Below are 24,183 nucleotides of genomic sequence, written 5' to 3' on the forward strand. Positions count from 1 at the left end.
CCTATCTAACTTGCAACCTGCAAAGTCAGAATCTGAATAACCAATTAAATGAATGGGAGAGTGAGAAGGATACCATAACCCAACAGTTGATGTTCCTTTGAGATATTTCAGAATTCTTTTTGCAGCTTTGAAGTGTGACTCCTTAGGATTTGCTTGATATCTTGCACAAAGACACACCGCAAACATAATGTCCGGTCTACTTGCTGTTAGATATAACAAAGAGCTAATCAAACCTCTGTATTTGGTTTGATCTACCCCTTTTCCAGCAGCATCTACATCCATGTAGCAGCTTGATGGCATAGGAGTGCTTGCTTCTTTGCAACTCTCCATTTCAAATTTCTTGAGAATCTCTTTACAATACTTTGATTGGCATAGAAAGATATCATCCTTTGTTTGCTTAACCTGCAATCCAAGAAAGAAAGACAATTCTCCCATCATAGACATTTCAAACTCACCTTTCATAGCAACCACAAATTCTTCACACAAACTATCTTGTGTAGCACCAAAGATGATGTCATCAACATAGATTTGCACAAGGATAATTTCAGAATTTGACTTTTTGATGAAGAGAGTCTTGTCAATCATTCCTATTTCATAGCCATGAGACAGCAGAAAGTTGTTAAGCCTCTCATACCATTTCAACATCCATCTTTCACCACCTTTTACAAGTTTCCCTCGTAATCTAAAAGGACAATCACATTTTTTACTTTCACTCCCAGTCACTTGTAAGTCATTATTATATCGCCTGTATTTACCTCCTCTATCATAATCCAATAATATGTACGTCTTCTTTCCGCGTTGTCTATTTGAAATATTTTACCTCGATATAACAATAACAAAGCCAAAATCATACACAACTTTTCTGGCCCACCTCAAAAGCTCATCTACAAAAAGTTGTCACAACTTGATATTTAATTTACTAAATAATACACAATCTAAACATATTTTTCAACCTTCACCTTTACCACATATGTGGTAAGCAAATCACTATATTCATGTGGCTTGCATTCATTGTCTAATAATGCTTTACAAGATATTGATGGCTCAATATCAACATCATCTAGTCCCTCCCACACATCAAGTTCATCATATAACCCTGGGTAAAACCCTACGATATTCTCCATACTCCTACAAAATAACATGTTACCTAACAGAAAATTCCAACAAAATATTAAAAAGTTGTTTCCTAGAATATGCATTTTGGAAGAGAAAAAACCATTATGGAATACCTTTTATGGAATACATATTTTGCCTTCCAGATTTGGCCTTTTTGGAAGTCAAAATACGTGTTTCGAAAAAGGTATTATGGAATATTTTTTTCTCTCTTATGGAATCCCTATTCTGAAAAACAATTTTGCAGTATGGAGTACCATTTTGGAATTAACTTTTTCACTTTTAGAAACCCCATTTCATAAATTTTTTTTGCTTCCAGAAATCTCATTCTGAAAAAAAAAACTTTCCATTTCATAGCATCTCATTTCAGAATGTGTTAGAGATTTCCAATTCTGAAATTCATTCTCCCATTCTGAAATACCAATTTCGAAACTCATCCCCAGAACCCAATTTCTGAAAACACCCACGTCACCATATCCAATCCAAAACAGTACAACACTCCTCATTCTTTTACCGCAAACCACCAATGAAACTTTCTCAACACAGCAACAACTCCATTGAACCTCCATCAACAACCTTTGCTGCAGTAATGTCCACGATCTCACCTACAACCCACACATTACCATGGAAACTGTATTGTGAAATAAAAGGATAATTTTGAAATTTTGAAAATTTATGGGGGTGCAGGAATAAGAAGATGGGTACAGGAAGAAACACCCAAAAATTAAAATAGTGTTGTGTTGTGTGACATATTCCTTTAGATTAGGTGCGCTAAAATTTGAATCTACCAAATTTAAAAATTGAATCTAAAAATCACGAGAAATCAACTTTCGTGAGATTGTATTTAATCCTTTTTCTTTAAATTACACAACTTAATTCAGTTCACAATTTAAAGTCGAAAATTAACTCTAACGAAACTCAATAGTATATTATATTTATTTATTTATATTTATTACCTTCAAGTTATGATGGATTTCCTATGAGCTCTTCTTGGATGTTTGTGGAAGATGGTGCGGAAGCTTAATGGAAGAGATGAACAAGGTCCTCCTAAGAGGTGTGGTGACCTTGAAGGTGCATGAAGAGTGTGAAAATGGGGAGGTTCGGCCAGCCCCTTTGAAGGTGGTGAAATGAAGATTAAAACCTAGAAGCTAGGCAAGGAGTAATGTATGACACTAAATTGGCAGCATAACAATACTCTATTCAATCTTAAAAATACAAGGTGTAGGCTCCTCCTTTTATAGGCTAAGGAGGACCATAATGCAACCCTAATGCTAATCAAAATGAAATGCAAATTACATCACATGGAGCACATGGCCGGCCATGTGAAGAAACATTCTAGAACGTGAGCAAATCTAGGGTAAATCACATGGAAACAAGTTTATGCTATTTACACTACACTTAATACTAAGATGCCCTTAATGGGCCTTCATGTAGCATATACATGTTGCTTTCTCTCCCATCCGAGGCTTTACCCAAGGCTCCCATTCGTAGCTTGGTCATGGACCTAGTAAGAGGTCCTAGACGCTCTCCACCTTATGCTAGACGCTCTTCACTTTGGCCTAGACGCTCCTTCCTTTGGCCTAGACGCTCTTGGTTTGGCTTTGGATGCTCACGTCTTGGCTCTTGTCTTTTTATATGAGGTTGTGCTTGGCCCTCTTCCATCAAGTTATATTTATTTTCTAAATAGTAAATTTTATTTTTTATAATTGACTTGTTAATTGAATTTTACCGTATTATATATATAAATGTAAATATTTTCATTTATTAAATTTTTTAATATATTATTTTTGTTGACTTTTTAATATAACTGTGTAGACTTTTTAATTAATATAATCTAGAATTGATTAACTTTTATTATGAATACGTTTGAAAAGATATTACATATTAGATGCAGTTCATCTAGACTAAAAAAAAAATAATTTCACATTAATATTAAAAATAGATTAACATTAGTTTCAAAAAATTTAATTAAATTTTTTTCTAATATGTCTTTCATTAAAATTTGAAAATTCAATATATGTTGAAGATCTCACAATGACTAGAAATGAAAACATCATTTTATAATATATAAGTAAATACTTACTTTTTCTGGGGAGGAGAATAAAATGTTGGTTGAAAATATATCTGAAGAAGAAGTTAAATTTGTTGTATGGAGTTGTGAAAGTTCGAAGAGCCCTAGTTCTGACGGATTTAACTTCGGCTTTTTAAAGTTCTGTTGGGAGATTTTAAAAGAGGATGTTCTGAAGGCTGTGAACGAGTTTGCAGATAGAGGCAGTTGGCCCAGAGGGTCAAATGCGTCTTTCATCTGTTTGGTGCCCAAGGTTGACAACCCGCAACAGCTAAGTGACTTCAAACCTATCTCTCTGGTAGGTTGTTTATATAAAATCATCTCAAAGGTTTTGTCTCTTAGACTGAAGAAGGTGATGACTAAGCTGATTGATATTAGGCAATCTGTTTTCCTGGAAGGAAGGGGCCTATTGGATAGTGTCCTCGTAGCTAATGAGGTTTTAAAGGAGGTGAAGTGGAGGAAGAAGAGTTGTGTTTACTTTAAAGTAGACTACGAAAAGGCGTATGACTTTGTAAGTTGGGATTTTTTATATTATATGCTTGGAAGGTTAGGTTTCTACTAAAAATGGATCAGATAGATTAAATCATGTTTGGAATCTTCCTCTGTGTCAGTGCTTGTAAATGGGAGCCCTACTTCGGAGTTTTACCCTAAGAGGGGGTTACATTAAGGCGACCCTCTCGCGCCTTTTTTGTTTCTTATTGTGGCAGAAGGTTTGGTAGGTGTTGTAAGGAAAGCTGTAGAGAAGAATTTGGTGGAGAGTCTGGAGGTTGGGGTACAAAAGGTTAAGGTAAATATGCTTCAATATGCGGATGATACTTTGTTTCTTTGTGAAGCTAACTTTAAATTTTTTTGCAATTTGAAAGTCATTCTACACTGTTTTGAATTAGCCTCTGCTTTGAAGGTCAATTTTTTGAAGAGTAGAATTGGAGGGGTGGGGGTTGACCACATTGTGACTCAGTAGTTTGCTGCTATCGTTAATTGCGAAGTCATGAAAACCCCTTTTAAGTACTTGGGGTTTCTTGTGGGGGGGAGCCACAAGCGAGTTTCGTTTTGGGACGTAGTGTTGGAAAAAGTTAAGAGTAGGTTGGGAAAATGGAGAGGTAGATTTCTTTTGTTGGCCGGGAGAGTTTGTCTCATTAAGTCGGTTCTCTCTGTTATCCCGTTTTTTTATTTATCTATGTATATGTTTCCTTCTGCTGTGCTAAAGGAGATTGAAAAAATTCAAAGAAAGTTTTTGTGGGGTTGAGGTTCAGATGGAAGGAAAATAGCGTGGGTTTCGTGGAAAAAGGCTTGTGAGCCTAGAGAAGTTGGCAGTCTTGGTATTTTGAACTTAAGGCTTTTCAATGTGGCTCTATTGGGAAAGTGGACTTGGCGTCTGGAGACTGAGAATGGTGGTTTGTGGAAGGAAATTCTTGACTCTAAATAAGGAGGTTGGAGAATCTTGCAAGATCAAAGGAGTAATGCTAAGGACTCCATCTGGTGGAGGGATTTGAAGGGGGTTTGGGGGATGGAGGAATGGGATAGAACCTTTGAGAATTTTTGTGAGTGGAAAGTGGGAAACGGGAAGTATATCTTGTTTTGGAAAGATGTTTGGGCGGGCAACGAAGATTTGAAAAGTAAATTCCCAAGACTGTATTCCTTATGTGGTAATAAAGAAGGTAATCTAGAGTCTTGTGGGGAGTGAGTTAACGATAGTTGGGAGTGGAAGTTAGTCTGGAGAAGAGGTCTTTTTTAGTGGGAAAATAGTTAGGAAGCCCAGTTGTTACAAGAGGTGCATGGAAAGGCCTCGGTCTTGAGTATTGAAGATAGCCGGGTTTGGAAGGTAGGTAAGGATAGTGGGTTTTCGGTAAAGTCTGCCTATGCTAAATTAAGAGGCCCCTTTGAGGGAGAGAGTCTGTTTGTATCCCTTTGGAAGTCTTATGCTTTGCCTACAACCCAGTTTTCTGCTTGGAGGGTGTTGTCTAATTCGGTTGCTACAAAAGTTAATTTGGAAAGGCGTGGGGTTTCGGTTGATAGCAACCTCTGTAGCTTTTGCAGGATGGAAGTGAAGTCGACAAATCATTTGTTTTTTTATTGCAGGATTGCTGGACTTGTTTGGAAACAGTGTTTTACATGGTTGGGGACTACGTCCGTTGATCATGTTGATCCAGTTTCCCACTTATTGCAGTTTAATGTGTTAAATGCATCTGCCCAGGTTAAAGTTGTTTGGAGTAGCATCTGGATTGCAGTAGTAAATGAAATCTGGAAGCACAGGAATAAGCATATTTTCCAAGGTGGAGTGATAGATCATTCAGAAATGTTTACCTTGGCTCAATTAAAGGTTTGGTCTTGGGTAACATCTAAATCTGTTTATGCTTGTTTTACTTATTATGAGTGGTGCATTGATCCTATGGCTTGTATGTTTTCAATTAAGTGAGCTTATGCAAGGTTTATTCCTTTGACTGGGGTGTTCTTTTGTTTTAAGGTTATAAGGATTAGGTAGGTTAGAAGGGGTTTTGAGGAACTGTTGTGCTATGATTATGTATAAGGGTTGAGCCACCCCTAAAGTGGTTCATATTAATTTATTTTTTCTTGTCGATAAAAAAAAGTAAATACTTACTTTATAAGCAAGATATGATGCTTTCTTTAAACTAAAATAATCTCAAATATAATTTTACAATTCATAATATAAATTTATATTATATTATACATTATACAATCCCAAATACAAAAATAAAATTTTGTATTTTAATTTATATAATTCAAAATGCACAAAATCATAAATGTTAATTTTCGGATTCTGGAATCTATAAAGTCTTCAAATTCTATAGTTCAAAACTAAACAAAATATGTCCATAAAAAAGAGTGATTTTGGTATCTTTTGAAATATAAGGGTAGAAAACTAAAATATTACTTTGGATCTTCCTTCTTTTAGCCCATTGTCACTGTTGCCAACTTATAGTCTATCACAATTTTTGTTTTAAAATATTTTTTTAATTGGAAATTGTAAGGATTTAGAAAATAACCTTAGAGTAGAAGTGATAGATTTTAAATGGTACATAAATATTTTATTATTAAAATGAAAAAAAAATAAAAATAGAAGATTTCGTTATTCAGATTTCATCTTAAAAGAACTATCATTTCTCTAAAACTTCTCTTTTTCTTTGTTCTCCTCATTTATCAGATTGACAATCATAGTCCATCATTGGACTCCTGGAAGCAAAGACGACAAGATTGTCTGATCAGAATATATAATATAGTAAGTTCATTTTTGCTCTTCTCTTTGAGACACAATTTGAATTTGTTAGGTTGGTCTCTGTTTAGGTCCTTGCATGTGGTGCTTTCATCTTCAAGATTAGTTCCTGTTCGCTCAGAGTCCTAGTGATATAGTTAGAATTTTTTTTATCAAAACTATGTGGTGCAGGTTATGTTGTCCTTGGGTCTTATTGAAGTTGGAACTCTTAATGAGCATCTGCTCCAGCTTAGGTAAGGGAGACTAGTTTAAGTTTTTCATATAACCCTAGGCTTGAAGATCTAGATGTGGGGGTAACGTAGTCACTAGTTACAATTTTCTTGCAGGATTGTTTGTTTTGAGTAAAGTAGATGATTTTGTGAATTATGTATAGTATATGTTGTTTTTATGAGAATAAGTGTTGAATATGTTGTCTTTGGGATGAAAAGTGTTGAATTGTTAATATGAATGAGTGAATTGTATTATGATATAATTGATGTGTAAGAGATTCTAATTATTAGTTGGTTGATTATGGTGAATGATTTTAATTTAGAAATGTTGGATATATATGGTATTATAGATTTAAAGAGTAGCTATATTAGAGTAATTATCCAACTATAGCAGAGATTATTACTTTGGTTTGGTATGTTTGATAACATAACATTTGAATGTAAATTTTTTGGTGAAAATAAAAAATATAGCAAATATTAGAAACTGTTTTCTACATATCTCGCTCAGGCGAGATAATTCTTGCTCAGACGAGATAATTCTCACTCAGGCAAGATAATTCTCACTCAAACGAGAATACAGTAAAAAATGGGGTGCTCTTGGGTTCATTTTCGCTCAAGCGAGAAGGAATTTCGCTCAGTCGAGACCCATTTTCGCTTGAGCAAAATAGGGTGAATATTGGGGTGCACTCGAGTTTAATCTTGTTCAAGAAAGAGTATTTTCGTTTGAGCGAGGCGCATTCTCGCTCGAGCGAGATGCATTCTCACTCAACTGAGATTTTTTTTGCTTAAGTTAGAGTAAAAAAACTTATTTTTTTTTTATTTTTAAAAGGTTGGGTTATTCATGTTCTGTTGTTTTTAATGTTATTTGAATGAAATTTTATTTTATATATATATATATATATATTTCTAATTGAAAATTTTCTTTAATAGGATGTTTATGTGATTTGTTGGATAAATTTTTGGTGTGTTTTGAATTTCTAAGCTTTGACATGATTTAATGGTGTGAATTTAAATATTGTGAGATGTGAATTATGAATCATAATCAAGAGGTAGTATTTTCAGGAAATAAAATACCATATTGAGATTGTTTAAGATGTGCATTGATTAGGGATTTGTTTATAAGGATGTATTCTAATTCTCCTGATATATTGGAATCACATAGATGAGGATTATCTGGTGTTGAGAGTCGAAAGAGGTTCATATGGTTTTTTCTGCGATTTGAAAAATAATTTGGTCTTTCAAGTCATATGAATTAACCATGTCATACTAGTTGATATGATATTGAGATTATTATGCGCATAATTGTGTGGATTCAGAGTGAGGTTTATAGGTAATAATTTTATATGTGAGATTTTTAGGGATATTAGATAAATTTTTAAAATCAGTAAATTTAGTGGATTTCACAACTTATTTAATGACCATCTCTTATGATTTTATAATTTTTTGATAAATTTTAACCAATTAAGAACAATGTGTTAAAATGGTGTGCTTCTAGCACTGTGTTAGTAATGTCATGGAGGTAGTTGTGTCAACCGTCATGAGATAATGAGAAGTGTGTGGTAAAAAATGGTACATTATACTATGGAAGTCACAATTGTAAATACAGGACTGGCCTAATTTCTTTCTCATTTTCATATTGTACATGTGTAGGCTGAGGGACCCAGATAGTACTTGTGACTGGATATTCAATTGTTGACGTATCGATGATCTCAAAATTCCTTCAAGCCTCCTTCCTTCAATGTTGATGCTCGGTCGAGCGGGGTACCTACAAATTGCACTCTGACGCTCAAGTCAGTGTTCTAGTTTAGGTGTATTCTAGCATAATGTAAAAACGTACCTTACTCCTTCTGATACAAACCAAGACAACAAGAAGATGATCAAGGATGCACACTATGAAAGGTCATCTCAACATTCAAGTGAAGACCTTACCAGAGGGAGAAATGGACAAAGACTAGAGCATCTCAAGTTCTTCCTGCTGGTCTACTTAAGAATAAAACATGTTGTAAATAATTTGGGTTCACTTTAGGAGTCCAAATAGCAAAGATAGGCTAGAAGAATGTGCCTTTAGCATAATAGGGGGTGTGGGTAGCATTTTAGCTTGTTTCTAGCCCTTTTGGAAGGCATTTTGACCTAGTTTCTAGAAGGACAAGCCTAGGATGCGGATTTGACTTAGTCAAACCCTAAGGTTGCCCATTTTTTCCCTTTTCCTATCCTACCCATTTAGCTTGTTCTCTAAGGCTCCTTGACCTATAAATAGGAGGCCTACCTGGTATATTTTACAAGTTGAAATTAATAGAAGAAGAGTTACTTTGCACAATTGTGTAAGGTGTTAGTGAGGTTTGAATTCCTCTTAGAATTTAGGTCTTATCTTGTGAGTATTGAGAGCTCTCAAGTGGTAGCTATCATCACTTATCTTGGAGGCCAATCACACTCCAAGTGGCGTGCTCCATTTCTCAAATCCATCACATAAGCTTTCTCATTCCTTCGTTTATTCTTCCATTGTCATTCCATTATTACTCTTTGTATCATGTTCTTGTTTGGTTTCCCTTGTTTCCATTCGAAAATTCTATTTGGTTTCCTTTCCTTGTTCTTTAATTCCGAACATTCTAGCATCATTCTCATCTTATAATTGTCTTTTCCTTTTCCTTTTGTGAAGTGGACCTTCACACTTACTTAACCACTTGGTTAAGTTCGTGTCCAGTGGGGATCTTCTTAGAGTTCTCACCATATTCTTGTTTAAAAAACTCAATTTAAGTAAAGTGTCACACCATAAAATGAACAATCCTAAAATCAACTCACATCACCTTCACAGAGGACTCTATTTATAGTGATTTGATTTATGGGTCTTGACACTTATGGGTCGAATATCGGTTGTCAACTGACATGCGTAATGATTCCTTAATGCTAGGAATGTATATCTTTCAATTTAATTAGTTTATCTATTATGTTGGAGATATTTTTCATATATTTTGGAGTGTAAGTTGACACATTCAACGTCATCATAATTATTATTACATGTTTATTTATTATGTACCTTTGTGGTATTTGACTCGATCGATCATCTTATCGACACTGTTTCTTCCGATATCGACCGGTACACATATAATATTTGCAACATAATATGCCTCAAATTAAAGAGGTTGCGTGAACAAATTGTCCAAATTTATTGAAAGAAATAAAGTGAGCAACTCACTTTAAATGTGGCTCCTGGAGTAGCTATGGTAATAATAAGATCATAATATTCATATAACTTCAAAATAATTTTTTATTTTTCCCTTTGTTTGACCCATATAATGGGCATGGGGGCAAGCAATGAGTGAGATTTTGGTGGTGTTTCATTGATTGCTGTATGAAAAAGAGTTTTATTAAAAGCTCTTGAATTGTACACAGTTAGGTCAATTTTATCCCCCTATCGTATTTTCTACTTCATTCATCAACAGATTAATCCACTGAAATTGGCAATAATGCATGCATAATTTCTTTTAAATTTTTAAAAGCCGTGAAATTTCTTTTTAAGAAAAAATAATTTAAATTATATAAGACCGACTTCAATTATTTAAAACAAAAACTACTGGGATCAGTATATTGTGTAATTTTATTTTTGTTTAATAAAAACTGATAATATTTAATCATAAATAAAAGAAAATAATATATATACGTGTCATCATGTAAATCTTGAGATAGAGGAAGACTGATCATATTAAAACATTAGTGTACTAGACCAGAGCACTCAGAGCTCAGCACTTTAAGGTCAGCCTTCAGCACCTGCCATACAGATCAGCTCGGCTTTTGGGCCATGTTGGTGGACCATGTGATTGGGCCTCGAATGTATGTATTAGTCATTTTTGTATGTTTAGTGTAACCCTTCGTACATAAGGCCTAGGCGGCAAACCAGGGGTAGTTATGGACCTAGGGGTGCGCTTAGTGCACATGGGTCTAGTTCAAGTAAAACATTTTCTTTTAAACCTAAGTCGATGTGTGTTAGGACACGTAAAGTTTAGGTTGCATGTATGTGTTGGGTTAGACTCACTTCCTATGTGGAGGTCCAGTCAAATATTAATCTTTAACGTTTTTTCGAACAGAGAGACAGCAGTCAACAGAATAGACAGATAGAAAAAGAAAGAGAAAAGAGAAAAGATAGAAAATTTCACTCAGCAACTTCCGGCCACCACCAACGCTTTGTTCACCATTGAATCGGGCTGAAATTTTGTCATCAGGTTCATACTTTGTGTGAATTCAATCAGACCGTTCGGATCTTGCAGAAGTTGTTTGAGCAGAGAGAAATTCATCTCACACTGCAGCAGCATTCTCAGCGTTTCTATTGAGGACGAAACTTTTCAGATTGTTTCGTCCACCGTTGGATTGAGCTGAAATTTTTTCAGAAGGTTCATACTTCGTGGTGCTTCAATTAGACCGTTAGGATTGTTCAAAAGTCATTGGAACAGGGATATATAGGCCGCGTATGGTAACTCCAGTTTTGTGAATTTTTCAGGTTTCTTATTCTCTATTGTATTGCTATTTGGTTGGTTATTAAGCACAATTTGTATTGTGATTTGAGACTCTCTTGTAACCATAAATTTGATCATAGTGGAGCTTGATTGACTGACTTGTGCCCGTGGTTTTTACTTCTCACATTGAGAAGGTTTTCCACCTTAAAATTTTCGTGTCTTCTTGAAGTGTATTTTGTGTTGCTGTCATTATTTGTTATTGCTCCTCACATATTCTTGCAAGTTGGGGAAATTATTATGCGTTGCTTATTGCTCTTGTTGAGATATTATTTTTATTGTATTGAATTTCCCATCAGTATGATGCGTAGCGCCACGCTGAGGGTGCCATGAATTGGTGAGTGCCCTTCATTTCCAAAATGTTGGTGGTAGATAGTTAAAAATGACATGAAAAAGAAGGTCGACAAATAAGAGAAAATGTTTGTTTTAGATAATTGCTTTGGATTGAAAGAGAACAACAACAAATAACAACAAAATCACGAAATTGGTTTTTATCTCAAGTCCAAACTTTATTCTTCATGAACGTTTGTAGTAAGGAAATTATTGGAATAAGTCTTTTTTTTTTAAGTAACAAATGATTTTTCAGCATGAAAATATCCTGGTCCACATTGAAATTTTATTTGCCACATAAAAAAATTTACAATAACTCAATTTAATAATTTCCTTACTATAAGTATTCATAAGGTCTAAAGTTTGGATGAAGATGAAAATCAATTTAAAAAAAAATAAAAAAAAAATACAGGAACGAATCCTTTTAATACTTATACAGATTGATGCATTTGAGTATTTTGCCTTTAAATTGAGGTAGGGTTAATTATGTTATTTTAGAATATAATTTTTCTTGAAGGAAGTTTCAGAAATAAAATATAAAATACCAAATAATTCACACTTGAAAACTGCACATCAATGTTCAAAACGAAGGACTTTATTATGGCTTATCTGTATAACTTTCCTTTATAACATAAAACTGAGTTTCTCAAAATTATAAACTTTTATGAAGAAATATTTATTTTCTAAAAATAAAACACATAAATTAAAATGAGTTAATATAAAAACTCGATTGTATCTTTTTCTTACAGTTTATTTTCCATAAAGAATTGAACAAACAAAACCAACGTACACGCAATTTAAACCAATTTTGGATGAGAGTTATAGTGGTGGGCTCCTAAAAGGGTCTTATAAATTTATAAGTATTTATATAAGGGTCCTGATACTTTCCAACCATTTTTTAAAACGCACTTAACAATCAATAATAATAATATTATTTTAATAATTTTTATATCATTTTATTATAAATTTATCTTTTGTTATATATTTTTTTAAAAAACTATTAAATCAAAAATTATATATAACTGTAGGGTTAGTGCATTACTGTTATTTTACTTATGTTACCGTTAAGCAAGATTACTTTTATGTAAGGACTCTTTTATCCGTATATATTTTACTCTCTCACCACAGCAACGGTTACTTTTGAGTTACCTAATAAAGAAGTATTCTTTCTTTTTCTCTAATAAAGAAGTATTCTTTCTTTTTCTCTTTGCATGGCCCTCTCTTCACTGCAACATGTATCAAGAGCACAAAATTTTTCTTTTGTGGCTTCCATCATGTCTGAGACATTTTCAATGAAATAGAAGCTCTTTTATTGGCGCAAGTAGAATGTCTTGACAAACACCATCTTCTTGATCCTCTTGCTTCTCCTGTAGCTATTCTTGTCTCATGGAATCCAGTATCTTCAAGAACTGATAAGGTTAAGAACAAGTTCAATAGTTTTCGTGGAAACCATGACTCTTATCGTTCAGGTTCTCTTCAATGGTCTCGTTCAGGTTCTCTTCAAGGGTCTTCCAACTACCGACCTCACCAACATGACTCATGGCATTATTCTTAAACCCCAACCCACTTGTCAAATATGCAAGAAAATCGGGCATACTATTGAGTTTTTTGCTGGCAAAGGTATGATCAACACTCTTCCACTAAGGCTCACGCAAATTTCACTCAACTGCAAGACACCGATTCCAGTGCTCCTTCTCTGTTAGGTATTCTTTCTTCTGTTGACGACCCTCTGTGGTACCCAGACAGTGGAGCCACACACCATATCACGAACAACTCCTCTACTTACACTAGCAAGAATTCTTATGACGGCACTGACACAGTAAAGATGGGTAATGACACAGGTTTGAAAATCTCTACTATTGGTTCTGCTCATATTCGTTCTTCTACTTCCAATAACAATCTTGTTTTAAAAGATCTTCTTCATGTTCCTGAAATCACTAAGAATCTTATCAGCGTTTCTAAATTATGTATTGATAATAACGTTTTCTTTGAATTTCATTCTAACACATGTTATGTTATTCATCAGGTTACGAAAAGAGTTATGCTTCAGGACATTCTTAAAAATGGCTTGTATATATTTCCTACTTTGCTATCTGTTTCTCAGTGTTCTGTAAATTCTCTATCTTTCACTGCTGATAAAATCAATGTAAACACATGGCATGAACGTTTTGGCCATTGCAATTTTAAAGTTCTCAAACAAATTATGTCACACTGTAATATACGTGTTTCTGATAATATTCAATTTTGCTCTGCTTGTATTCGTTGAAAAAGTCATCAATTACCTTTCTAACTTCTGTGCATACTTGTACTAAGCCTCTTGAACTGATTTACACTGATATCTGGGGACCTTCCCCTTTCATGGCTTCCAATGGTGCTCCCTATTATGTTTCTTTTTAGATGCCTACACTAAATTTACTTGGATTTATGTCATGCATAAAAAGTCTCAAGTCATCAATATTTTTAAAACCTTTAAAGGTCTTGTTGAAAAACAAACGGGGTACACAATTTGTGCTCTTCAAACAGACAATGCCAGAGAGTATCTTTCTCTCACTCCTTTTTTGCATCACCATGGGATACAACATCGTCTTACTTGTCCCTATACTCATGAAAAAAATGGCTCTGTTGAACGCAAACACCATCACATTGTTGATATGGGTTTGACGTTGCTTGAGGTTGCCCCTCTCCCGCTTCGTTTCTGGGATGAAGCGTTTATCACCTCCGTTCATAGTTCATATTATTAACGTTCTTCCCACATATGTTTTAAAAGGTAATAATCCATATCATCAATTGTTTCAACGTCAACCGGATTATACAAAATTTAAGATCTTTGGTTGTGCTTGTTATCCTAGTTTAAGACCTTACAATCAACACAAATTTGTGTTTCGTTATGCATGTTGTTTGTTTCTTGGATATAGTATTCAACATGTAGGTTATATCTGTCTTACTCCTGAAGGTAAAACCATTATTTCATGTCATGTGGTGTTCAATGAAACAACGTTTCCATACTCTGCTCATCCCAATCAGTATAAGATTGACTCCTGCACCTCCCAGGTAACCACTGATATTGTTCCTTCTATCACTGTTATGCAACAATGTAATCAACCCTCTTCCACCTCTGTTTTAGATACTGCCTCTCCCTCCAATCTTTCATCAACTCAAAGTCACTGTGATACCCTCATTCCTCCCTCTCCCACTCCTACCCCTCCTGCTAACACTCATCCTATGATTACCCGTGCAAAAGTTGGTGTTTTTAAACCCAAAGCTTATCATACATCTCTAAACGCTATTCCTTCCCTTCCTATTTCTGTCAAAACTGTTATTGCTTCTCCCATTTGGTTTACTGCCATGACCGAAGAATATAATGCTTTACTCTCAAATAAAACTTGGACTTTAACCTCTCTTCCTCCAGGAGAACCACTAGTTGGTTGCAAGTGGATCTATAAAACTAAGCTTAATGCAAATGGATCTCTACAATGATGCAAAGCAAGACTTGTGGCCAAAGGATTCAACCAAACAGAAGGACTTGACTATTCAGAGACTTTCAGCCCTGTCGTTCGTCACACTACCATTCGTTTGGTTCTTGCTCATGTTGTTGCCTCTCGTTGGTTCGTTCGTCAAATTGATATCAATACTGTGTTTCTTAATGGTGACCTCACTGAATGTGTTTACATGCAACAACCTCTTGGCTTTACGTCCACGGATCCGCATCTTGTCTGTCACCTTCACAAAGCAATTTATGGCCTGAAGCAAGCTCCTCGTTCGTGGTTTCTTAAGTTAAGTAATACCTTAAAACATCTTGGTTTTCGTTCAACTATAAGTGATAGTTCTCTCTTTGTTAAGTTTGCCTCCAATGACACTCTTTACGTTCTAATCTATGTAGACGATATTCTTATTATGGGTTCTTCAGAGACTGCAGTAACTGGTCTCATTGCTAGTCTTAAATCCTTTTTGCACTAAAAGACCTGGGTCCTCTTCATCATTTTCTGGGTATTCAAGTTTCTCGTACTTCAACTGGGAACATGCACCTCTCTCAAACTCAATATATTCGTGAGCTTCTTCGCAAGACCAACATGCTAGATTCCAATCCCCAACCAACTCCCATGATTTCCTCTATTCGTCTTCAACAATCTTCTTCATAAGTTTTCTCTGATCCTATAATGTACAGATTTGTTGTAAGTGCTTTGCAGTACCTCCTTGTCACTCGCCCCGAGTTATCATACTCAGTCAACAAAGTTGTGCAATTCATGCATGATCCTCATGTTCATCATTGGCAAGCAGTCAAATGTATACTTACTATCTTGCGGGTACTGTCGATCATGGTCTCCTGGTTCATCAGCATTCCTCCTCCTCCATTATTGCTTTCTCCGATGCCGATTGGGTGCAAATGTTGATGACAGAAAATCCACAACCAGTTATTGTATCTATTTTGGTTCCAATCTCATCTCTTGGTCCTCTCACAAACAGAAAACTGTTTCCCGTAGCAGTACAAAAGCTGAATATCGTGCCATAGCTGCTGTTATGACTGAAATCTTATGGCTTCAGTCCCTTCTTCATGAATTACACATTCCCATCCTTACTTCAAAGCTTTTTTCTGACAATCTTGGTGTTGTGCTTCTAAGTGCCAATCCTATTATGCACTCCAAATCAAAACATTTCGAGCTTAACTTACACTTTGTTAGAGATCACATTCAAAAACAGCACATTACTCTTTTGCATATACCTGCTCGTTATCAAGTGACCGATCCTCTAACTAAACCAATCTCTTGATCCGATTTTCTATCACTCAAGAATAAACTCACAAATTTTCTATCACTCAGGAATAAACTCACAGTTATTGTGAACCACCATAAGTTTATCGAGGGTGTTAATGTATTACTGTTATGTTACCGTTAGGCAAGGTTACTCTTATCTAACTTATGTGTATATATTTTAGTCTCTCACCATAGTAACAATTACTTTTGAGTATACTTAATAAAGAAGTATTCTTTCTCTTTCTCTTTGCATTGGCCCTCTGTTCACGGTAAGACGGTATATAATGGATGTAATGTATAATTTTCTTTTATACAAAGTTAGATGACATTTAAAAGAATAAATTAATTATAATTTCTAAAAAAAGTCATTTACTCATACTATAAATGATAGATACATAAAAAATAATATAAATGATATGAAAGAGAAGAAGTTATGATAGATACACATGGCTGGTAGGTGATATTGGAAAAGAGGGTTTTAATGGAAAGCACGAGGAGTTGAGTTGTTGGGGTTTAGATAGTTCCATTTACAGACACACTAACTACACTCTTGTGGATGCATAGGAGTGTGTTTTTGGGTTTTCTTACCTGTCTTTGGTTAATGATATACAAGAAAACCAAGCTCTCTTTCTCTCTCTCTCTCTCCATATATACAACACATCTTGATTAATCAATTACATAGCACAGAGTGGTGATATTGTGCAGTTGGTGTAGAGGGAGAGAGATGAAGAGAGAGTGTCATCCTGTGCTGAGAGGAGGAAGAAGAGGAAGCAGAAACACTACAGATCCTCTTCCTTCAGCTGAGATGGAATCCCTTACAAGCATATGTGAGGCTTTCTTTCCTCCTCTGCAGTTGGAACATTTGGACAAACACAACTCAAAAACCAAAGCTGTGCAACATTTCTGGAAATCTTCTGCCTCTCAATTCCCTATCCCTCAAGAGGTACCACTCCTTCACTTTCACATCTTCTGTGCTTATTTATTTCCTTCTATAAAATTCTTAATTAAACTATATATTTTATTTAGTTTTTCGTTATATCAAGTTTTTCATGATAATTGATATAATTTAATTTTAATTTTTATATTTAAAAACGAAAAAATATTTCTGATTTTACACATACACCATTTTTAAATTATTTACCTTTACAAAATTTAATTATTATAGTGTATGTCAAACTATAATAATCTGCATCTCAATCCATTATAATCTATTAACTTAAATAGAAAGTCATTATATAAATATTAGGATAAATTCTTTTCTATGATCTAGTTACACTTCACCACGCATTTAAATATAAGAGTTAGGTATTTATATACGTGTTTGTTGCATTTTTTATATAATAATGATACCAGCAAATTAAATATTTATCTTGATCATGTAACCATAATCAACTCCATCATTAATTTCTAGCAATTTGTGTGTAATTTGTTTTGAATTGAGCAAAAGGATAATTGATTTGATGGGGAGAAAGAGAATTAGGGCTCATAATTGAGAGATGCATGTTTAGGAAAAGAGAGATAAAGACTTTCAAAAACTTGTGGTTGTTATATGATTATTTTTCTTTGTCGGTGATATTATTTCGAAATTAATAACTTGAAAGTTGTATTTTTTTAATATTCTTGTCACATCTTCAACTATATCCTTAGTGTTGGGTTACCTTTGATAAGAGGACAAACGATCTACCACTTTCTTTCTTGATTCACAAAATTTGATGTTGTCTAACTAACCTCTTTAAACATAAGCAAAATTACTTAAGTTTTTTTACTAATTTAGAAAATTAATTTAAATTACATAATTTTATTAATTATTTATATATATTTTTTTTTAATTTCATTTCATCAAAACTATATAAAAATAGAAATATTAAAAATAAATTTAAATTAAATTAAAGACATTTTCAAAACATATAACAAAAAATATAAAATAGCTAAAATATATATTTTAGTTCACAATTTATAACTTTTTCTACTTATAATTCAGATTGTAAGAAATATTATAACTAAGCAATAACTTCTTACCCGTAACTTTACTATATACAAAGACAAATTATCTAACAACTAAATAAGGTATAAAGAAGTTACACTAAATCTACAAAAGCATTTCAACTCTATTATATTTTTGTGATTTGAGTTGAATTTTATTTAACACATATTTATGAATTTTAAATTAGAAAAATCCAACTCAATTTTGTATATATAACAAATATATAATATTAGTTTAATAATTTTATTAAAAATTATATTTTATTATATTAATAAATATGAATTTTATATATTACACTATTTTCACTATTTTATAATTATTAAAAAATATAAAACTAGTTATTTCAATGTATTTTTTCTTAATGAATAATTACTTTTTTTTTAATTTTTCGTTCAACTCAAGGCAACCTAATATAATGGAATTGAATTGAGTTAGATTATTAATTAATAAATCCAACTCAACACGATCCAATGATATTTAATTATTAAAATATATAAAAAGATAAATTAAACTCAATTTCCACCTAACCAGTAACAGTACACCTCACTTATATATATATATATATATATATATATATATATATATATAACTGTAATAAATGTTTAGAATTGTCAATTATTTTTTCCATAGAAAGAAAACTTGTTCTCCCTTCCCTCACTTCCTTCTTCCTCAACCACTCCATAAACAAAGTTGTTATATATATATTTTTTATTTGAAGAAGACATAAGGCATCTCTTTCATATGTTATAAATGGAATTAAATGATATTCGTATTAATTACTATTATAACTTTTTATGAATCTACCCACTTTAGGTTCCTTAGTTAATTATCGTGTCATCAACTTGGTAGGACTGATTTTTTTTAATATTATAATAACCATGCACAAATCTTTAATTTAGTTTTATTATTAAGTTTTTGAAAGTTTTAAAACACTACATACACATGGTTCTCTTGTTTGAAATTTTATCAAGAAAATATGAGAATTTTTTTTAACTCCTAGATGATAATGGAATAGTTATTTATTACTTTTTACACATTTTATCATCACTCAAAATTGATAAAGACTTTGTTTGGCAAAAACTAGTTAAATAAAGTTAAAAGATGAAAACCAAAAGGTAATAATTCATATTTCTAAACACTTTAAATCAGGTTAAACATTGTATCCTAAACCTAAAGGAAAATACTGCTTGAATCAGATTGTATCACTTAAAGAATTCTCTAATAAAACAAGAACATGTTTAGAGAATGTAAAAATCATCTAATAACTCTATTTTAACTTTGGGTGTTCTAACATTATTACAAAATTAAAATCAATGCCAAATTAATCTTAAAAAAAAAATTAGTGATTACTAAATTAAGAATTTAAAAACGAAATTTCTTAAAATATACAGTAAGAAGGAAAATGAACTTTATTTCTGAAAATCGCCTATGGTCATGAGTGCCATAAACTTCTGTGTTTTAGAAATTCTAAGAGTTTAAACACTAATTATCTGTTTATTTTACATCATCAATTGAGAACTAAAGGAAACAACTGAAGCATAAAAGAATGTATATAAAAAGTAGAATGATTAATTTCGAAGTATATGAATTAAAATACAAAATTTTGATAAGTAAATGGACCAGACTAATAATAATCAAATCGTGAAACCCACGACCCCCTTGCATGCAAGTGTGCAATATTGGGTCACCCCCTCATGGCCACACTAACAAAAGTTTCATGTCATAATACTAAAATGGTTTAAACTTTTTTATATGTTTAATATTTATTTTTTTTTATTTTCCTACTATTATTATTTTGGTAAAAAAAATTGTGATGAAAAAAACTTGGCCGAAAGGTGAGTTTTTAATAATTTTGTTATCTATTTATAAAAATCATGGGAGAAATGTGCTCGTGTGTACTTGTATCAACAATGTCATTAACAAAAATATAAATAATATAAGGGGGAACTTTTTAGTGTGTAGATATAGTTGAGAATAAAACAGAATTTACAAATTTAATTAATTAATGTATTATTTAATAATTTAGTTATAAAATATGTTTTTAATTCAGAATTAGATTTTGTTTTTAAATTACATAAAATTATATATGCAAAAGTATTTATTAATAAAATATTATTTGTGATCTTATTCATAAAGTAGTAAAATATGAATCACTTGATTAAACTTTTAATTTTATTAAATTTGACATAAACCATGCAAATAATGTAAAGTTATAAAAAAATAGTTGAATTAAAAAAATTCATTTTTTATTGCTAGTTATTTATGTAGTTATGTGGATATATAATAGGAATTTACCTTATAATTATACCATTGTAGGGTAAAATGTGAAAGGGAGTGTTGGGTAGCTTGTTTTCCATCGAAGTTTGCATCATACCAAAACAACTAAGAGCATTGCAAAAGAGTTTCTTGGGGAGTTTTTGTATTAGTAAAAATATTATTCTAACATGGCCCTCATAAATAAACAGTGATTCATATGAAAGAATTTCTTGAATTTGAAGGAAGTAGTTTTACTAGCTAGAATTTAAAATGTGAAATGTGCATAGACTGCAGATATGCTGATAAAAAGAGCTTTGAAAGAAGCATTGATATTTGTGAGATTGATCCTATGGATGCTGTCAACAAGGTTGGGCACATTGTTGCTATGTGGGACTCTCTGTCTGAGTAAGAAATGGCCTTGCATCCACAACTTCTCTAATATTTCTTTAGACAACAGAGAAAAGGTTCTGCAGAAATGGTTTAAGCACCGCTTCTTCACACCTATTAGACTTGCATTCCTTTACGTCAAAGTTCTGTGCCTCTTTGTTTTCTTCTCTCAGGTCATGCCACTTTCTTCATTCACAACTTCTCATTCATGATCATATCTCTTCCCTGTCTTACTAATTGTGAGTCATGGAATATTCCCTTGTGTGCAGTGTGATGAGAAGGGTCAAAACCCAGCATGGGAAGCTGTAGGATATAAGGTTGACACTGATGGGATCACAAAACAGGTTCAAAAAGAGAGGCCTCTTGAAAAGGGAATAGTGGAAGGTAGGAATGAGAGTGATTGGAGCCTGCCTAAGTCTCTTGGTGAGAAAGGTCTTGAAGTTTCTGTAGATGCTGGAAACAATGTCCTTGGAATAAAGTGTGATGTGGTAATTGTTGGGTCTGGTTGTGGGGGAGGAGTTGCAGCTGCTACTCTGGCAAGTTCAGGCTTGAAGGTGCTTGTTCTTGAGAAGGGTAACTACTATACCTCCAGTGATTATTCTTCTCTAGAAGGGCCTTCTTTGAATGAGCTTTATGAATTAGGAGGAACTTTTGCATCCTGGGATGGAAACATGGCGATTCTGGCAGGGTCAACGGTAGGTGGTGGTTCTGCTGTTAATTGGGCAGCATCTATTAGAACACCGGATAGCGTGCTTAAGGAATGGGAAAAAGAACACAAATTATCACTCTTTTCGAGTCATGAATATCTTTCTGCCATGGACATGGTTTGCAAAAGGATTGGTGTAACCGACAAGTGTGTGGAGGAAGGGCTCCAGAATCAAGTCCTCAGAAAAGGTTGTAAGAATCTTGGTCTTCAAGTTGATTACGTGCCAAGAAACTCATCAGAACGACATTACTGTGGGTCTTGCAACTATGGTTGTACAAGAGGAGACAAACAAGGAACAGAAGTTACATGGCTTGTTGATGCTGTGGATCATGATGCAGTGATACTAACAGGAACCAAAGCTGAAAGATTTATATTGGGAAATAACAAGGGAGGGAGAGTGAGAAAAAAGAAATGCTTAGGAGTGATGGCCAATGTTTTAACAAACAACATCACTTGGAGACTGAAAGTTGAGGCAAAAGTCACAGTTTCAGCCTGTGGGGCTCTTTTAACGCCACCTTTAATGATCTCCAGTGGATTGAAGAACAAACACATTGGAAAGAATCTTCATATGCATCCAGTGCTAATGTCCTGGGGGTATTTTCCAGACTCAAATTCTGATCTCAAGGGTAAATGCTATGAGGGGGGAATAATAACTTCTGTTCATAAGGTGGTATCAGAGGACTCCAATGTAAAAGCTATAGTTGAAACTCCAGCACTGGGGCCAGCAGTGTTATCTACACTGCTTCCTTGGGTGTCTGGATCTGACTTCAAAGAAAGAATGCTAAAATATTCACGGACTGTTCATCTGATTACAATTATTAGGGACAAGGGTTGTGGAGTAGTTAGGAGTGAGGGTAGGGTGCACTATGATTTAGATGAATCGGACAAAGAGAATATCAGGGATGGAGTAAAGCAGGCACTGAGGATTCTTATAGCAGCAGGAGCAGTTGAGGTAGGTACTCACAGAAGTGACGGGCAGAGAATTGAATGTAATGGGAATAATGAAAAGGAATTGGAGAGGTTTGTGGAATCCATATATGCAACAGGAGGGTCAATGTCACAAGAAGAAAAATGGAGTATATATAGTTCCGCACACCAGATGGGGAGTTGTAAGATGGGGATGAGTGAAAAGGAAGGTGCAGTGGATGAAAATGGGATGAGTTGGGAAGCAGAAGGCCTATTTGTGTGTGATGCTAGTTTGCTGCCAACTGCAATTGGTGTGAATCCCATGATAACCATACAATCTACGGCATATTGTGTTGCCAAGAGAATTGCAGCCTTTCTGGGAATACAATAAAATTTGTTTTTTTCTTCTTCTTTTCTATGCAAGCTATCATGCCCCTGCCAATCTAGAGCAATAAATTATGCTGCCACAACATACTACAATAGTTTGCTTAGGTTGTTAGCAAGTTTGAAGGAACATGTGATTAGTAACATTTTAATCATTTTCCATTTTTTTGAGTTTACATTCTTGAATCACTTCTGAGAATGTCACTCATTCGTTTTGGATTGTGAATCTTCAATGTGCCATTTGAAACAAGGAACTTCTCACACGGATACAATGGGTTTGATATGGTTAATATCTGAGATACTACTTTATATATAGGATTCTGGTTAATAAATTATGTTAGTAAATAATCAGAAATAACAATTTACATTTATGTTACATCTGTTACTCTATATCTTGTATAAAACATTCTTTCTGTAATCTCTCTTTTCAATCAATACAAATCTTCTTTCTAACATGGTATCAAGAACTCTTTAGTCTTTATCATCACTTATAATCTTTTTTCTCCCACCATTCATTCTGCCAACTCTTCAAACACCTCTTCTTTTCTCCCACTCACTTTCAGTATACCTATCTCTCTCAACTTGGATGATGACAACTTTTTAGTTTGGCAACAGCAAGTGCTTGCCACTGTTAAGGGTCTCCAACTAATGAAGTTCTTGGAAGGTCACCACGGTTTTCAACACTCCAAGATGTTTTAACAAACACTATCAATGAAGTGTTTCTCAACTACGAACGGCGAAACCAGCTGTTGGTGGCATGGCTTTTAGCCTCAATGCACACATCCATTTTCACCAAAATGGTAGGATTATCTTTCTCATCTCAAATTTAGGAAAAGCTTCGCATCTGCTATGTCTCACATTCAAGAGCCAATATAAAAAAAACTTAAAATTCAACTAAAAGAAGATCGTACCATCAACACATACCTTCTTAATATCAAGAAGATTGTGGACATGTTAGTTGTCACTACAAGAAAAATCCATTTTAGCAGTCAACAAAAAGCGCGCAGACTATAAAATAGAAGTCACTAGTATGGGTGAAGTCTACTCAAGTTGGACACAAAAATAAATGTTAAATATTATGTCAACAATAGAGACCTTTAACTCACACTAAAAATTATTAAAATAATAATAATAAGTTAGCGTTTAGAATGGGGACACAAAGTGGATGGTTAAAAATTATTAAAATAATAATAAGCTAGCGTCTAGAATGGGGACACAAAGTATATGCAATCAAAAAATAAGTTGTAGAATGACATTGCATCAAGAATGGAGACACAAAGTGATGGAAGAGGCCCCAACACAAATCCTATCAAAGGCCACCAAAATGCTACACTTAAGGCAATCACTAGAGT

General features: G+C 33.7%; 2 protein-coding genes across 2 annotated transcripts; both read left to right on the forward strand.

Moving 5' to 3' along the window:
• Positions 1-12,691: 12,691 nt before the first annotated feature.
• LOC137819197 (uncharacterized) lies at positions 12,692-13,952 on the forward strand. Its single transcript, XM_068622970.1, has 3 exons — positions 12,692-13,077; positions 13,161-13,298; positions 13,484-13,952. The coding sequence occupies exons 1-3, from the start codon at positions 12,909-12,911 to the stop codon at positions 13,516-13,518; spliced, it is 342 nt and encodes a 113-aa protein (XP_068479071.1). The 5' UTR covers positions 12,692-12,908; the 3' UTR covers positions 13,519-13,952.
• A 2,674-nt stretch (positions 13,953-16,626) lies between these two features.
• On the forward strand, positions 16,627-23,128 carry LOC137818908 (long-chain-alcohol oxidase FAO1-like). The gene is made up of 3 exons (XM_068622564.1): positions 16,627-17,151; positions 20,736-21,008; positions 21,105-23,128. The coding sequence occupies exons 1-3, from the start codon at positions 16,933-16,935 to the stop codon at positions 22,836-22,838; spliced, it is 2,226 nt and encodes a 741-aa protein (XP_068478665.1). The 5' UTR covers positions 16,627-16,932; the 3' UTR covers positions 22,839-23,128.
• Positions 23,129-24,183: the final 1,055 nt, after the last annotated feature.

This window comes from Phaseolus vulgaris, chromosome 10 (assembly GCF_000499845.2).
Source record: "Phaseolus vulgaris cultivar G19833 chromosome 10, P. vulgaris v2.0, whole genome shotgun sequence".
NCBI classification, from domain to species: domain Eukaryota; kingdom Viridiplantae; phylum Streptophyta; class Magnoliopsida; order Fabales; family Fabaceae; genus Phaseolus; species Phaseolus vulgaris.

Coding starts and splice junctions, on each gene's coding strand:
- LOC137818908 (XM_068622564.1), top strand. CDS start 16,933: ATGAAGAGAGAGTGTCATCCTGTGCTGAGAGGAGGAAGAAGAGGAAGC. Junction 17,152..20,735: donor AATTCCCTATCCCTCAAGAG/GTACCACTCCTT, acceptor AAATGTGCATAG/ACTGCAGATATGCTGATAAA. Junction 21,009..21,104: donor TCTTTGTTTTCTTCTCTCAG/GTCATGCCACTT, acceptor CCTTGTGTGCAG/TGTGATGAGAAGGGTCAAAA.
- LOC137819197 (XM_068622970.1), top strand. CDS start 12,909: ATGACTCTTATCGTTCAGGTTCTCTTCAATGGTCTCGTTCAGGTTCTC. Junction 13,078..13,160: donor TGAGTTTTTTGCTGGCAAAG/GTATGATCAACA, acceptor CTTCTCTGTTAG/GTATTCTTTCTTCTGTTGAC. Junction 13,299..13,483: donor AAAGATGGGTAATGACACAG/GTTTGAAAATCT, acceptor GTTATTCATCAG/GTTACGAAAAGAGTTATGCT.